A 15,543-nucleotide genomic window follows, 5' to 3' on the forward strand; every position below is an offset into this window, starting at 1 on the left:
TTTATTTATTATTTTATTCATTCCTGTTTAAATTTCCACATTTCTTATTATTTTACAGATTTATTATTTTTTATGGCACTCCTATGACTCCATAACTGTGATGTGTTGTAAGATTATTTAATTTATATACATTATTTGTCTAGTTTGAGCTTGAAGATGGTCTCATAGCCTGCAACCTACTACCATTTTAGATACATTATATTTTTATAAATATTTTCAAATTTGAAACAGACATTCTTTTAATAATCACTTCCTGTCCTGATACTGTTATAAACTGTTCTTGAAGCATTCTTGGTTTTCACACCTCAATCTAACTAATCTAGACTAGTGCAGGGGGCAGTTACGTGCAAGTGGGATGGGGCCCTTCAAAAAACTAAGCCTGATGGTTCATATACCTTATGCCAGTGCTTACTGAATGCCACCTGTGCCAGCTTCATGCCAAATCTGGGCCAAATGCTTCGCTCTGTGAGATGTTTCTTCACATTCTGGGAAAGTGGTCTCAGACTTTAGGACTCTACTGTTTATAATATCAACATACTGACAGACTTGGGACCAGGGATGGATATATGTCTACAATATAAAAATACTACTATTTCTAAACATGTATTTGTATGGGGTTTTTTATAATTTTTTACATATGTTTTTGTTTTATATGTTCATGTATTTCATATTAGAAACTCATATCTGTACATATGTTACATTAGTGTCTGGAATGGGCAGTCTGAGTCTGACTAAGCCTTTGAATCTACAGTGAAAACTGCTGTGTTAGAGGCTGGGTCGATGTCACATGCCGTAAGGCTGCTCTGACGCTCCTCTGTGACGGGAGATCAGTCGGGCTGTGGTGTGGTCGTCCAGCAGCATGGAAAGCGATGATGAAAACATAGAAGAGGTTGTGGAAGGTGAGCAACATCTTTCTGCTACTGTATTTCTGTGTATACGGTGATAGGTGGACTAGGTGCTGTTTGAGGTACAGATATCAGGTTTTCGTAAATCTCCATGAGTCAGTCTCGCCGTAGGCCCACACGGTAACCTGGAGCGCCACGGACTTTATTTAAGTAGGAAACCCGCCTGACAGGCGCCTGGGCGCGGTGCGGGTGATGTCTGAGTCTCGCTGCCCGCGTGGCTGCAGGAAGTGTGACTCGTTCAGATAGTGACTGCTGGTTAAGGGTTTCTGTCTTTATGGGCCAGTTTACAAAACTGGTTCAAAGTCAGAACTGGAACTGTCTTGAAATGAACAGTAGTCCACAGCAAATATTACTCTGATACAAGTGAAAGTTCAGTGAGATTTTAAAATAGTGAAGTATTCAAAAGTAGCCTACATTTTTTATGTCAACTCATTGTTGTATTGTTCCAAATTTACAGTACCTGAAACAACCTATTGACTGACTGTAGAACCTTTACAATAAACAGACTGTAGAATATGATACAAAGCCAAGAGAAATGAAACACAATTGAATCAACAAAACTAGCCCTTGTTGTTTTCATATTTCTTTTCTTTAGTCAGTGAAGTTTGGTTGTGTTGAACACAGCAAACATTTCAAACTAAATGGATCTTTCTTCATTTGTAAACCTTCAAACAGGCTTCAGATCAGACCATGGTCTCAGGTGAAGAATCTTCTGCCTTATTGTTTGGACACTGACACGTTCAAACATGACTGACAGTGGAGGAGACTGTGATTAGTTTTTCCATTGTGATGAACACAGTGTATGGTCTATCAAATTATCTAAATAAAATAAAATAAATTTACTGACCAAAAGCTCTGCTTCAAAGTAAGAGTACTTCATAGAAATGTAGAACAAGAAGTACAATATCTGTCTTTAAGTGTAATGGAATAAAAGTCAGAAGTTTACAAAAAATACTCAAGTAAAGTACAGATACTTGAAACATATACTTAAGTACAGTACTCAAGTAAATGTACTTTGTTACTGTCCACCCCTGGAAATAAATGTGTCTTTTCCATAGTTAAAGGAGAGAGAGTATTGGTTCTGTGGAGTCAGCTGTGAGGAGCCGTGAATGTATTCACTTGACTGAAATCACCAGACAAACTCTTTGCGTGTTCAGGTCCACTGGATGAAGATGGTCAGCCCCATGGTTTCTGCACAGTGACCTACTCCTCCAGTGATCGCTTTGAAGGACACTTCACCCATGGAGAGAAGAATGGAAAGGGCAAGTTCTTCTTCTTTGATGGAAGGTAAAGCTCACACAGAAGAAATGTAAAAGGTGAAAAGTGTAAATTTGGTCTCAACACTGGTGGGGACAACACCTTTTTAATGCTGACATATGCTAACATACAACATCTGTATTTACATGTAAATAAAAACTAAACACAGGAACAGATCAAAGACTGAAAGTAAACTTTAGAAAATCATGTGTTAACAGGAAAGAGAGAAAAAAAACTATTTTTTCATGCAACATCATAATGTTTATATTCAGTAGATCTACCACTGTTGCAGTTTCTCCTTTCCACTTGATTTCAACAGTAAAATGCTGCTACTTTAGTGATACATCAGTATTAATGATCTAATAATATAAGGCTGGTGACATAAGCTTGCTAGCAGGTTATCATTTAATTCATCGTAGCTGCTTGCTGGTTAGTTTAATACCTATTACTGATGCCCTGATGTCTCTGTTTTGGAGGAATGATGTCTACAAAGTACAAAACCTGTTGTCATGGACAGCATTAAAGACCCTCTGATGAAAATCAAGTGTTTAATCTTGTTAACGTCCATATCATGTTTTTATATAATGCAAGACATATGATGAGTGAAATAATCAGTCAACACCATGAGTATTTCCACATTGAACTTGAAAGAGATGCCTATAAAACTGTTGACAGGACACCTCCGGCTGTAAACTCAGTCAATTATTAATCTTTGTATGGTATATTTTTAAGCGATGGACTTTCAGTCTTTGTAAAAACTTTCCAAAGCCAACAAAAAGCCCAGAAAAGTTTTTTTTTTTCTGGATGATGTCACCGCTGTGTACGTGCACTCTGGGCGGTCGAGCTGCGTCTCGGGAACGAGGATGCATGCTAGGTTGATGCAAACGCCATATAGATGTACAAAAGTTACTTGGATAACTGAATTAACGACATAAAGGTGAGAAAGATATTTTGATTTTGTGATTTTGCGTGGCAGTTATTGGTCACTTGTCAGTCTTTGTTCTCAAATGTAATTGTTTTTTAATCTATATGTTAGCCTATATATTAGCCAAGTGACTGGCTGGATTCACTGATATGACACTTTTCTTCAGTGAATTTTAAACTGTCTCAGTGTGGTAAAATTATGACTCTGACTTCACGTCCAATGAGTTGGCGGTGAGATGGTGCAACCTGCTGCCCTTCTCCCACCGGTCCCTGAGGGGAAGAACCGTCCTGCACGTCCTCATTGTGTCTCTCTTACTCCCCACATTGTCACTGTGTTCAGTATACAGTATGCTAAATGTTCAATGGCATTCATTATCATTTAAATTAAATCTTTAAAAAACATCCTTTTGATTAATTTTATCTTTTTCAGATGAAATATCTCAGACAGTAATGTACTTAATGAAAATACCAGGGTTCTGTGACAGCTACACTTGTGGACATTGAAATTCTGCAGTGTTGTGGAAATATTGTATTGAACTATTTCATAACAAAGAGTCACACAACATGCAGCTTGGCACTAATTTTACATATACAATGTGAAATAACAGTGACTTAATTAATAAATATGTTTAAATACGAGTGAAACAGGCGTCGGTGGATTGAAGTGGTAAGATGATGAAAAACAAATCATCATGGACAAAATCTCAGTGTATGACCAAAATGAAACATTTTATTTGATATGCTCCACTAAAAATAAGTAGTAGGCCTATAAGAATACATAGAAGACGTGCTATATGAAGAGAGTAAAGCCCTTGTGATAATTGTGACTATATTTGTCACATGCAGCATCAATTTCTTATTAAAAATGCTCAAAAAACTGGTCAAACTAAATATTTTGGTCTGATTATGATTTATTGTGTTCAATCCAAAGTGATTTTAAGCTCTAAAGCTTTTAACTGAATGACTCATTTTCCCTTTAACGTCACAATTAACTGTCAACATTTTCCGTGATATTAATGATCATAGGTTTAACACCACCTTACTTTTCAGAACATTATCTTCATTGTTTTTGCTGTCATTTGTATAGATTTATGATTTAAAGCCCTGAGCAAGTCCTGTAGAAGTCTTCTTACCCCTCCAGATCCAGAACGCCGTTTGCTCGTTCTCATAGCCCAGAGGCATGATGGGAGTGACACTACTGCGCATATTCAGTGGGCCGCATAACACGGAAGTAAGCTGGAAGCCAGAAACTTTTTTGGTGTATGCGCCAGGCGAGCAATTTCTATAGAAATTAAAAGGTGCCATTTTAAGATCCGGTATCCAGTTCTTATAATACATCCATGGACAGTACAGAGAACCAGAGTTAGCATCAGCACAACACTGTGTCAGCTCTTGCCAGTTGCTCTCTGCTCTTTCACCTGTCAACCTGGAGCAAGCAGGTGGTGGGTGGGGCTCAAGGCCTGATCCACATTTCTCAATCAGGAAGTAAGAGTAGATGAGTTTCAAACCCAGTTTTTATGTGTGAAAACCATGTTAAACTAAATATGAATCATAATAAAGGATTTTTACGGGGTTTAAAACATGTCTGGTGGAAGTTTACGTTATATGTGCTGCAGTTCAGACAATAGAGGAAAAGGAATCATCTGAAATACTACATTTACACCATGTTTGAGTTCTGACACTGATAACTGACACACTGATCTGCAGTCACCACCTCTGTGTCTGACAGTGTGATATTTATACATGACTTGAGGTAGTCCCCACCCTTTCAGCCAATGAAATGCTACCATGTCTAAATCAGTCATCTTGGGACATGTCACTACTGTCCATATGCAAACCTACACCTTTGTAAAAGGTTCTTGATTGTCATGACTGTTTATCACAGTAGTGATAGTGACAAGTATTTTTAACAAACTAGACTTAAAGTGTCTACATTCATAAAGCATGGAAGCATGCTCTGCAAAATGATGACATCAGTATTAGATTAGGACCGCTGACAGGAAAAAGAGCTGACATGTCTGTCTGTTAGCTTTAACATGTCAGGTGACCACAGTAGATGATCTGAAGCTATAGGCGTCACCAATAATGAATGACAGTGTTGTGCATGAACGTGTGTTCACTGAACGTGCTCATGTTTGTGATTAATTGAATGTATCTATTTGCAACTATGAATGTGAGCCATGTTCACTCTGACATTCATTGATGCTCATGCACCAGAAGGTGGCAGTAATGCACCAAAAATAATAAAAAAAAACATAGAAAAGAAGAACTGGCTTTACAGCAGCACTTGAGGATTTACTGCACTGAACTGAACTCATAGGATATCTTTCAGCTAGTGACTGTAATGAAGGGGAGTTGCAGCCTGTACAGCCTGTGATCTGCTCTGTATTTCTGAACTGCTGTATAATGTGGTTCATGCAGGCTTAATTATTTTCAGATGCTTAATCCAGCTGCAGGTCAGGCAAGTTAGTCCAGACATTCCTCTCCCCAGCGTTTCCAGCCTGTCCAGAGGCCTGTACTACAAAGCAAGTTCAACATTCCCAGGATAACTTTTAGTTATCTGGGTTAACTCAACCTAACACTGACCATCCTGGAATAAAAAGAACTATAACTATTAAGAAATACTACTATTTCTAAACATAACTATATTGTAAATAAGTGCATGTATTATCATTAAGTGTCTTATTGAGTATTTCCGCTTGTTTGTCTGATGATGAACTTATGAACATGTGAAGCAGATGAAACAGTTAAAGTTAATGTCAGACTGTTTCCGTTGCAGAGAGGAGAGAAAGAAAAGAGGAAAGAAGTAATTGAAGTCTAATGAGTCAGTCTGACTGAAATGAAAAGAATTTCAAAATTATAAATCAATTTTTTTCAAAATTACGCAGTGAGTGGATCATTGTTCTAATCAAAGACATTAGATGTTTAGTTTTTATTTCCAGTTTGAGTCTCCTCATGTTATTCTGAGCTGCAGTGATGAAGAAGAGAGTAAAAGGATCAGCACTGTCAGGAATCCTGTTGGATTCGATTAAATATTTGTTTGGTTCAAATGAAGCTCTAATAGATATTATGTAGTTAATTAGTGATAAACTCTCCTCTGTTAGAAGCTCTGTTTTAAAATCAGAGTGGACACATGCTGGTTTGGAACAGCAAAACAATTCCTCTGATTTATGTAAATATCTGTTGCTTGTTATTATTGAGCCCTTTATTGTGAATGCTTTTGTTCCTGTCAGGGTCCTGTAGAAAGGATGACTCAGTTTTCCAGGTATCTGATTCGTCAGTAGTTTGGCAGTAGCATGTTCTGGGTCTACCTTGGGGGTCTCTAACCAGATGAACCCAGAAAACCTCCAAAGGAACCCTAACCCTACCAGTTGAATCTTAAAGTACTCTTACTCTTCTGTCAAAATGTACTACTTTAATCACAGAATATTACGACTTTATCCTCCTATATTTTAAATTTTTTCTCAAAATGTTTTCACTCCTCTCTCCTGATGTTCTTACTTTTTTATAGAAATTTTTGTCAAACTTTGTCCTCAAACTCTCAAGGCTCTATTTTAACAATCCAAAGTGTATGGTCTAAAGTGTGTGGTGCAAGTGCATTTAGGCCATGTCCACAACCATTTGCTATTATAATGGCAGAAAGAACATCTGCTGCTTGAGGCAGATGGTTCAAAAGAGCTGCTGTGTTTCACACAGAATTAGATTCTATTTGTGGTGAGTTGATTACATATTGTGACTGACCAGTGAGTCCAGTCCTGGCATGGTTGTGCGTCCACCAATGTTACTTTGTGCTTTGTCCTTGATAATGAGCCTTTCAAATAACAGTGAAATACTGAACCACTGACTTCAGACCAGGTTTTTGCTGGTCAGTCACTTTCTGCCAACTAAAGATAGCAATATGTCAACAATGCTCCTGACCACACCTCATTTTAAGACCAGCACGCCCATGGGCACACAGATGGATGGAGAAGTGTATTAGCTATTTATACAACGTGGGCGCTGGACGGGAAAATGACAACTGCATCGGTCTGAAACTAGCAAAGACACTTGTGTTGCGCTTTATGCGGGGTGTAAGACAGGACCCTCTGACTTTTTCCTAACAATGTCCCTATTACTCTGTTGTATAGAACATCTGTAATATTTTATTACAGTTTGAGGATCAGAACATGAAGTTAAACATATTTAATGCATTGAGAGCTCAGCACCACTGAACACTAATAACTCCATCCTACATATCTGACGATGCTCAACATGATACTACAGCTGTCTTCTTTCTGTCCCCTCTCCACAGCACCCTGGAGGGTTTTTACGTAGATGACACTCTGCAGGGACATGGGGTGTACACATATGAAGACGACAGCATCCTCCATGGGATGTATGTGGATGGGGAGCTCAATGGGCATGCTCAGGAGTTTGATGGAGAGGGCCACCTGGTGTTCAAGGGCCAGTATAAAGACAACAACCGCTGTGGGGAGTGCTGGGTGTACTACCCTGTGAGTCAGCTCACTGCCCATGGTCACATGTGGAGACTTCACTCAGTTACATGAGTTCAAGCACTTCTCTGGCCATATTTATGAAATGTTGTTTAGCCTTCTTTAAGATACACAACACAGAAGGAAAGTAACTGAATGATCTTTGTTAACTGTGATAATTGTGCATATTGGTGTGTACTGTGGTGCGTCTAGGATGGGGGCTGTGTGTTTGGGGAGGTGAATGAGGATGGAGAGATGACCGGTGACTCTGTAGCGTATGTCTACCCAGACGGACACACAGCTCTCTCTGGGAGCTTTGTCGACGGGGAGCTGATTGAAGCTCATTTCGCCACCCTGATTTCCAACGAAAGTGGAAGGCCGCGCTTCGAAGTCACACCAAACAGTGAGTACACATGTCGTCTTCAGTCAGTGCCAGTGTTAGGTGAAGCTATAGGTGTCTGTTTTTGGTTCTACTCTACATTGTCCTCTTTGTTTTTCAACACTGATTTTGCAGACTTGAACTACAGACCTTACCCATTTTAACCCATGTACTCTTTCAATGTTGGGGGTTTGCCTCAAGCGGCTGGATTATTGTTATTATTATTGAGTGTTGTAGTGGCAGATCTGGATCCTGTAGCTCCAAATCAGAGATACCAGAATGAGGAAACAGAGAGATACAGAGAGGAGAGCCACAAACTATGCTCAGCTGATAGCTGAAGGTTCTTCCTCCTGGACCCAGACTTGGAGCTGGTTCCACAGGAGAGGAGCCTGATAGTTGAAGGCTCTGCCTCATGGACCCAGACTGGGAGCTGGTTCCACATGAGAGGAGCCTGATAGCTGAAGGTTCTGCCTCCTATTCTAATCTTAGAAACTCTTGGAACCACAGTAGACCTGTGTAGGGCAGAGTGTTCTGTTGGGATAATAGGGAACTATGAGCTCTTTAAGATACAAAGGTGGCTGACTTAATGACTGAATGCCTTTGTAGGTGAGGAGGAGGATTTTATTCCCTATGAAATCCAGTGCCAGAGAAGCCAACATAGGAGAGATGTGATCTCTTTTCCTAGTTCCTGTCAGAACTCCCCCTGCAGCATTTTGGATCAGCTGGAGGTTTTTCACTGAGTTATTGGGACATCCTGATAATAAAGAATTACAGTATTCCAGTCTGGAGGTAACAAATGCATGGACTAGTTTTTCAGCTTCCTTTGGAGACAGGATGTTTCTGATTTTCATAATGTTGTGCAGGTGGAAGAAAGCTGTCCTAGAGACTTGTTTTTAAGTAAAAGACATGTCCTGGTCAAAATGACCCCAAGGTTTCTTGCTTTAGCACTGGAGGCCAAGGTAATGCCATCCGGAGTAAGTATATTATCAGATGATGTGTTTCTGTGGGTTTTAGGGCCGAGTACCATTTCTTCAGATGTGCTGGAAACTGCATGAGTCAGAGTGTAGTTTCAGTCATATTTGCTTATATTGTTCTGACTTGTTTATTGTGTTTAATGGTTGGAGGGACTTATGGAAACAACTGGACTTTAAAATGATCTACTCTGTCTTTAAGGTCCTGTTTACTCGTATGACAAGTCCACATCCACGTGTATGGCCACCCACGCTCTGCTTCCTGACCCATATGAGAGCCAAAGGTGGGTCAGTTGTATACATGATTCCCCTACAATGCGATCCTGGAGCCACTTCAGGGCTGTTCATCATACTGTCATTGTATTGTTTGTGTTTGTCAGGGTATTTGTGGCGGACTCCACGATTAAAGGAGCAGGTCAGGGTTTGTTTGCTAAGACAGATGCTGAAACGGACACTGTGATGGCTTTTTATAATGGAGTACGCATCACTCACTCTGAGGTATGACACACGTTTTTTCATCTAGTTATTGTACCCCAGAGGGTACCTCTGCAGTATGTGGAAAGATTGTGGAGGAGCTAAACTAATTTGAAAAAATAAATTCAAATTAGTATATCTGTCAAATTAGTATAAAAAAAATACCCTTCTTTTAAACGCAAAGTATGTCACTCAATCAAAAGAATAACAAAAGGCGGCGTTGGGTGAAGTAGCGTGGGATCATGGGAGTAGTTGTCTTCACCACCATTACCGTGAGCTCCTCTCGGTTTGGATTCCTTCAGTGTCAGTGATTCAGGAAATCAAACAGATCTGGTGATTCTAACCATTAAAAACACTGAATAAAGCAGTTTCACATTAAAAGTGTCACACTGATGCTGTACGGAGGACAGACGCCAGGGAAGAGTTGGAGCTGAGATTGATGCTAACCTTTGTTTTGATTGTTTCTCTGATAACTTATGACCCAGAGGTTCAGCAGGTTTTTACCAGCAGCTGAATTATCCACAGAGATGTCCTCCTCTCCATAACAAACAGACCAGGGGATTAAAACCAGTAGAAACACCCATAATCAGTCCCTCCAGAAAGTTGCAGTGTCTTGATCGCAATAATTAACGCATATTAAATTTACTATGTCATTATCACCATCATCATGACTTAGTTGAGGCCCGTGCATATTTTCCCTTGTTTAGTCTTAGTTTGTTGTGATACTGACTGAAATTATAAAGTTGCGACACGCAAGCACCTTTTTTGAGCTGTATTGCTTATACGTCACTATAAGAGAAATAACAGAAATTAGTAGTAATTGTTCTTGGGAGGCAGGGGGCAACAAGCCCGTACACACATAAAAAGCTCCATGTTATAAATTCATAAATTCATGAGGTTATTATAAAGATCAGCGCTACCTGTGATTAAGATTTCCTTATAATATTTGTGAAGACTGTCACCACCTGCACTGCACTGGATTTATTCTTGCTGGTACAAGTTGCCTTTGAATTTTAATGAATTATACAAAAAGAGATAGTGACAATTTTTGCAATTTTTATTTTCCCCCACAGTTTAATTGCAAAAAAGACATCTGCAACATTCATTGCAATTTTTAAGAAAAGCTGCTGCAAAATCAGATATTTTAGCCAGCAACAATACCAATAAAAGCCTACCAAATTCCTGGAGGGACTGCATTAAGCAGGTTCACTTTAATTAGTGTTTCACTGATGCACAGGACAGGATATCTCCAGCAGCTGGGAGCTGAGCTGTCTAACATTTACTCTGATAACTTAAAATATAAAATTTATAGTTGAAAACCAAGGTGTAAAAAGTGTATGTAGCTTAAATGTTGAGCTTCTGTCAGACCAACACAACACTGACACATTGTCCTAGAGGATATTATGTCATTGACAGGCAACCAATGCATTGTTACCATGATTAAAATCACAGATTTCTCTAATTTGAGAATTTATGGAAACATTTGGGATAATGTAAGAAAAAAACTCAACAACATATAGAACATACAGTGCTGTGAAAAAGCATTTCCCCCCTTACAGATTTCTTTTCTTTTTGTTTTTTGTCACACTTACATGTTTCAGATCATCAAAGTAATTTTTAATATCAGACAAAGATAACCTGAGAAAATACAAAATGCAATTTTTAAATGATGATTTAATTTATTAAGGGAAAAAAGCTATCCAAACCAACCTGGCCCCTAAACCTAATTGGTTGTGCCACCCTTGGCGGCAACAACTGCAATCAAGTGTTTGCGATAACTGGCAATGAGTCTTTCACATCGCTGTGGAGGAATTTTGGCCCACTCTTGTTTGCAGAATTGTTTGATTCAGCCACATTGGAGAGTTTTCGAGCATGAACGGCCTGTTTAAGGTCATGCCACAGCATGTCAATCGGATTTAAGTCCGGACTAGGCCACTCCAAAACTTTCATTTTGTTTTTTTTTTAGCCATTCAGAGGTGGACTTGCTGGTGTGCTTCGGATCATTGGCTTTGTAACCCTTTCCAGACTGATAGATATCAATGACTTTGTTTCTCATCTGTTCTTGAATTTCTTTGGATCGGGGCATGATGTGTTGCTTTTTGAGATCTTTTAGCTTACTTCACGTTGTCAGTTGACAGTTCTATTTAAGGCCGGATTTCCACCGGGCGCGTCAGCGCCGCGGAACGTCAGCGGAACGTCAGCGCCGCGGTCACCGCAGCCAAACGCTGCCACTCTAATCAATGTTAGTATTTCCACCAGAAGCGCTGCGACACGTCTCAGCAGCGTCCCAGCAGCGGCTCGCCGTGCCGCAGCGCTATCAATCCGTAGCAGTTCTATTTTTGACGCTGCCGTTGCTAAATCGCGTCAAGCTCAACAGAGTAGATTGCACCAGACAGGAAGTCAGACACAGTATCAAAGTAAAACACTTCCGCCCCCTTTCAAAATAAAACACAACACGCACGTCATCTAACTTCACATCAACATTATGTATCAGAGCGGTTGATATTAACAGAGTGGCGACAGCTGACGTTCCGCGGCGCTGACGCCCCCGGTGGAAATCCGGCCTTAGTGATGTCTTGATTCTACAGGTCTGGCAGTAATCAGGCCTGGGTGGAGCTAGTGAAATTGAACTCAGCTTTCCAAAAAATGTGGTTAATCACAGTTAATTCATGATTTAACAAGGGGGGCAGTTACTTTTTTACATAGGGCCAGGTTGGTTTGGATAGCTTTTTCCCTTAATAAATGAAATCATCATTTAAAAACTGCTCTTTGTATTTACTTAGGTTATCTTTGTCTGATATTAAAATTTGTTTGATGATCTGAAACATTAAAGTGTGACAAAAAAGCAAAAACAAAAGAAATCTGTAAGGGGGCAAATACCTGAACACCACCTGTTGCAAATAAAAGTGTTTGTACTGATTAAAGCATGTGTCTGTCTGTCATGGCTACATCTCAGGTAGACAGCAGAGATTGGGCCCTGAATGGAAACACGATCTCACTGGATAAGGACACTGTGATCGACGTCCCTCAGCCCTTTGACCACACAGAGAGATACTGTGCCTCTCTGGCCCACAAGGCAAACCACTCCTTTACCCCCAACTGCAAATATGATCCGTGAGTACAGATGGAAGAGAGTCAGACATTTTCAAAATAAGAGTCAAAAGTTTGAGATTCAAAGTTAGTTCTTGATCAGGTTCATGTAGTGTCTGTTCTTATGCTTTCATTCACATCACACATGCAGTTTATTATTTCCCATGTGTCAATCTTGGCTGGATGGCTTGTGCTAACTTTGCCCTCTTGACTTTTGTTGTAGAGATTTGGGGAAACAAGGACTCACACATAACAATGTATATTAAGGCAACCAGTCTGAGCCTCCAGCTGCTTTCAGGATAAACTTGATCGTTATATGAATCATTTCAAACACCTGTCTTTGAGTCTAGACCCAAAGTAAACACAGGAAGTAGATGTCTGTGATGGCCACTACAGCTAACACTGCAGAGGGATCTGCAGACAGGTGACAATGGAAAGGAAAAACCTGAATAAATAGGTGGAGAGACATAGCAAATTCAGATGTACACAGGTAAAGCGCATGCTACAATTAATCCGTTAACATCCCATCATAATCTGGGGCAGGTATGAAAATGCTGAACAGGCCCAGTTGATTCTGATTCTGTATCAAGAATAAAAGATCTGAGTGACTCTGAAGAGGGTTCATTGTTGGAGCTTCAGTCACATTCAACTGGCTGCTGTTTCCATAGCAACAGCGATAAAGTGACATCTGCATCTATGGGACAGACGTCAGTAAACAGGGTTGGACATTTGATGACAGTGATTCTCGTGCATTAGTGAAGAAGAACAGATGAGCAGCTCTTCCTCAGGTGACTGAGAATATGAATATGATCAACCTGAGTCAACAACAGTCGTCCACAGTCACACAGAGGGATGTTATAGTAGAGCTGCAGTGATAGACCCTCATTACAGAGATGAATCCACATGTGAGAGTTTAGTTGCGGAAACCATAGACACTGTTCTACAGAGATGTGGAAAACAGTGATGTGGTCAGATGATTCGTCCTTCCTTCCTCCATGTTCTCATCAGATGGGTGGGTTCATGTGTGGCGAACACAAAGAGAACAGTACAGGTCTGAATGCTGGACCACGAGACAGGGCTCTCCACTATCATCAAACACCACATGAGGGAATATGTTTATGTAGAACGGTTCATCCTCCAGTAGAGTTCAGAGTTTTCTCTCAGCTACCATTGTAATTTCAGCTGATAGTGGGTCTAGGAATATCACAAAGTCCATACTACTGGGTAACTACTGAGTACTCATGTAGTAATCACTACTGAGTACTCATGATATAAAAGTGGTGTCTACTGAGTCCTCGTGTATTAATGTGGTAATAACTGCTGAGTCCTCGTGTAATAATGTAGTAATGACTACTGAGTACTCGTGTAACAATGTAGTAATAACTACTGATTACTCATGATAATGTAGTAATAACTACTGAGTACTCATGTAATGTAGTAATAACTGAGTACTCATGCAATGTCATGCCATAATGTAATAACTACTGAGTACTCATGTAATAATGTAGTAATGACTACTCAGTCATCATGTATTAACAGAAATAACTAGAGTCCTCATGTAGTAAGAGAAATAACTGAGTCCTCATGTAATAATGCAGTAATAACTAGTGAGTATTCTTGATAATGTAGTAATAACTACTGAACGCTCATGTAATAATGTAGTAATAACTACTGAGTCCTCATGTAATAATGTAGTAATGAGTGCTCCTGGGTCAGAATGTCAGCGTGGTGACGTGATGCAGCTAGTGTAATCCCATCAAAAGAGAGTCTCTAGTTTTCTTGTTAAATTAAAATTATTTGTTTTGTTCAGGTATGTCCATCCTCGCTTTGGGCCAATCAAGTGTATCCGAACACTTAGGGCTGTGAAGATAGGCGAGGAGCTGACAGTTGCCTATGGCTATGATCACGGGCTGACGGGGAAGAACGGCCCAGAGGCTCCTGATTGGTACAAGCAGGAACTGGAGATGTTCCAGCAGACACAGGAGGCTCCCACCAGCCAATGAGAGTGCAGAATGCAGACAAATACCTCTGGACAATACAATAACCCTCTACCTGTGCTACCACTTTTGAAGACTCCTGAAGCATATGGAACTTGATATCCCTGCAGCTGCAACCCATATTGTAGATATTTTTGAAGTTACTATGCTTCATATGGTATTCAAGCAGAATACTGCTTGAGCAGTTCAGTTTGATTGGAAGTCCTGGACATCCAGGGCCAAAACAACACAAGAACTATGCAAGAAACCAAATGTTATTAAAGGAGACATGTCAGTAGCTGGAAGTGCTGTCCTCTTCATCACATATTACTCATATAGGAATGATTTACATGCTTATGGTTTGAGGGTATTGAGGATTTTTCGGTTATGACTTTCATTTCTTTCAGTTTTCAGTGTCAATATCTTCACTTAACTCTTATGTCAGTAGATTAATGTAGCAGCTGCAGTTTTCAGGGCTCCCTTCAAGGTGTTTAAAAACACTATTTGTGTGGCAGAATTTACTCTATTTAACTTGCACTTCATTTGAACTTACCCAGCCGGCCCCTTCCATGTAATACTGTGCAAAAGATTTAGGCACTTTAGATGTTCAGATCCTCTCCATCATCATCATCATCATCAGGAGGTGTCTAATTGGTCCAGATTCATCCTGCAGCAGATGATGTCAGCATCCTGATCTCAGCAACTGGTGCTGTTTTGTTTTTTGTTTTGTTTTTTTTTTTTTGGGGGGGGGGGGGGGGTCACACCAAATATGATTTGATTCAGTTTTTTCTCTTTGCTGCACTTTGTATGAAATTCATTGATAAATAACCAGTCATGGTATTATATCAGAAAGCATCCTGACTTTACAGCATCTTTTCACAAGTGCCTGAAACTTTTGCACAGCACTGTACATTTAAAAAGTTTAATTTCACAAGCCTACTCACTGAGGCTTGCACACAGCTTACAGTATGCAATATATATTACAGTGACTTATTTATTATATCTATCCATAAATTGGTAAAGCACAGTATTTACTGAGATTTGTAGGTGATTTGTAACTTGAGGAGAACATAATGGATGGTCTATTGTAGTACA

At 39.8% G+C, this 15,543-nt stretch overlaps 1 protein-coding gene across 1 annotated transcript; it reads left to right on the plus strand.

Moving 5' to 3' along the window:
- Positions 1–795: 795 nt before the first annotated feature.
- On the plus strand, positions 796–15,189 carry setd7 (SET domain containing lysine methyltransferase 7). The gene is made up of 8 exons (XM_022757094.1): positions 796–899; positions 2,063–2,192; positions 7,378–7,579; positions 7,772–7,961; positions 9,111–9,192; positions 9,289–9,406; positions 12,339–12,496; positions 14,283–15,189. The coding sequence occupies exons 1-8, from the start codon at positions 860–862 to the stop codon at positions 14,473–14,475; spliced, it is 1,113 nt and encodes a 370-aa protein (XP_022612815.1). The 5' UTR covers positions 796–859; the 3' UTR covers positions 14,476–15,189.
- The last annotated feature ends 354 nt before the right edge of the window (positions 15,190–15,543 follow it).

This window comes from Seriola dumerili, unplaced genomic scaffold (assembly GCF_002260705.1).
Source record: "Seriola dumerili isolate Sdu_G_001 unplaced genomic scaffold, Sdu_1.0 BDQW01000264.1, whole genome shotgun sequence".
Taxonomy (NCBI): domain Eukaryota; kingdom Metazoa; phylum Chordata; class Actinopteri; order Carangiformes; family Carangidae; genus Seriola; species Seriola dumerili.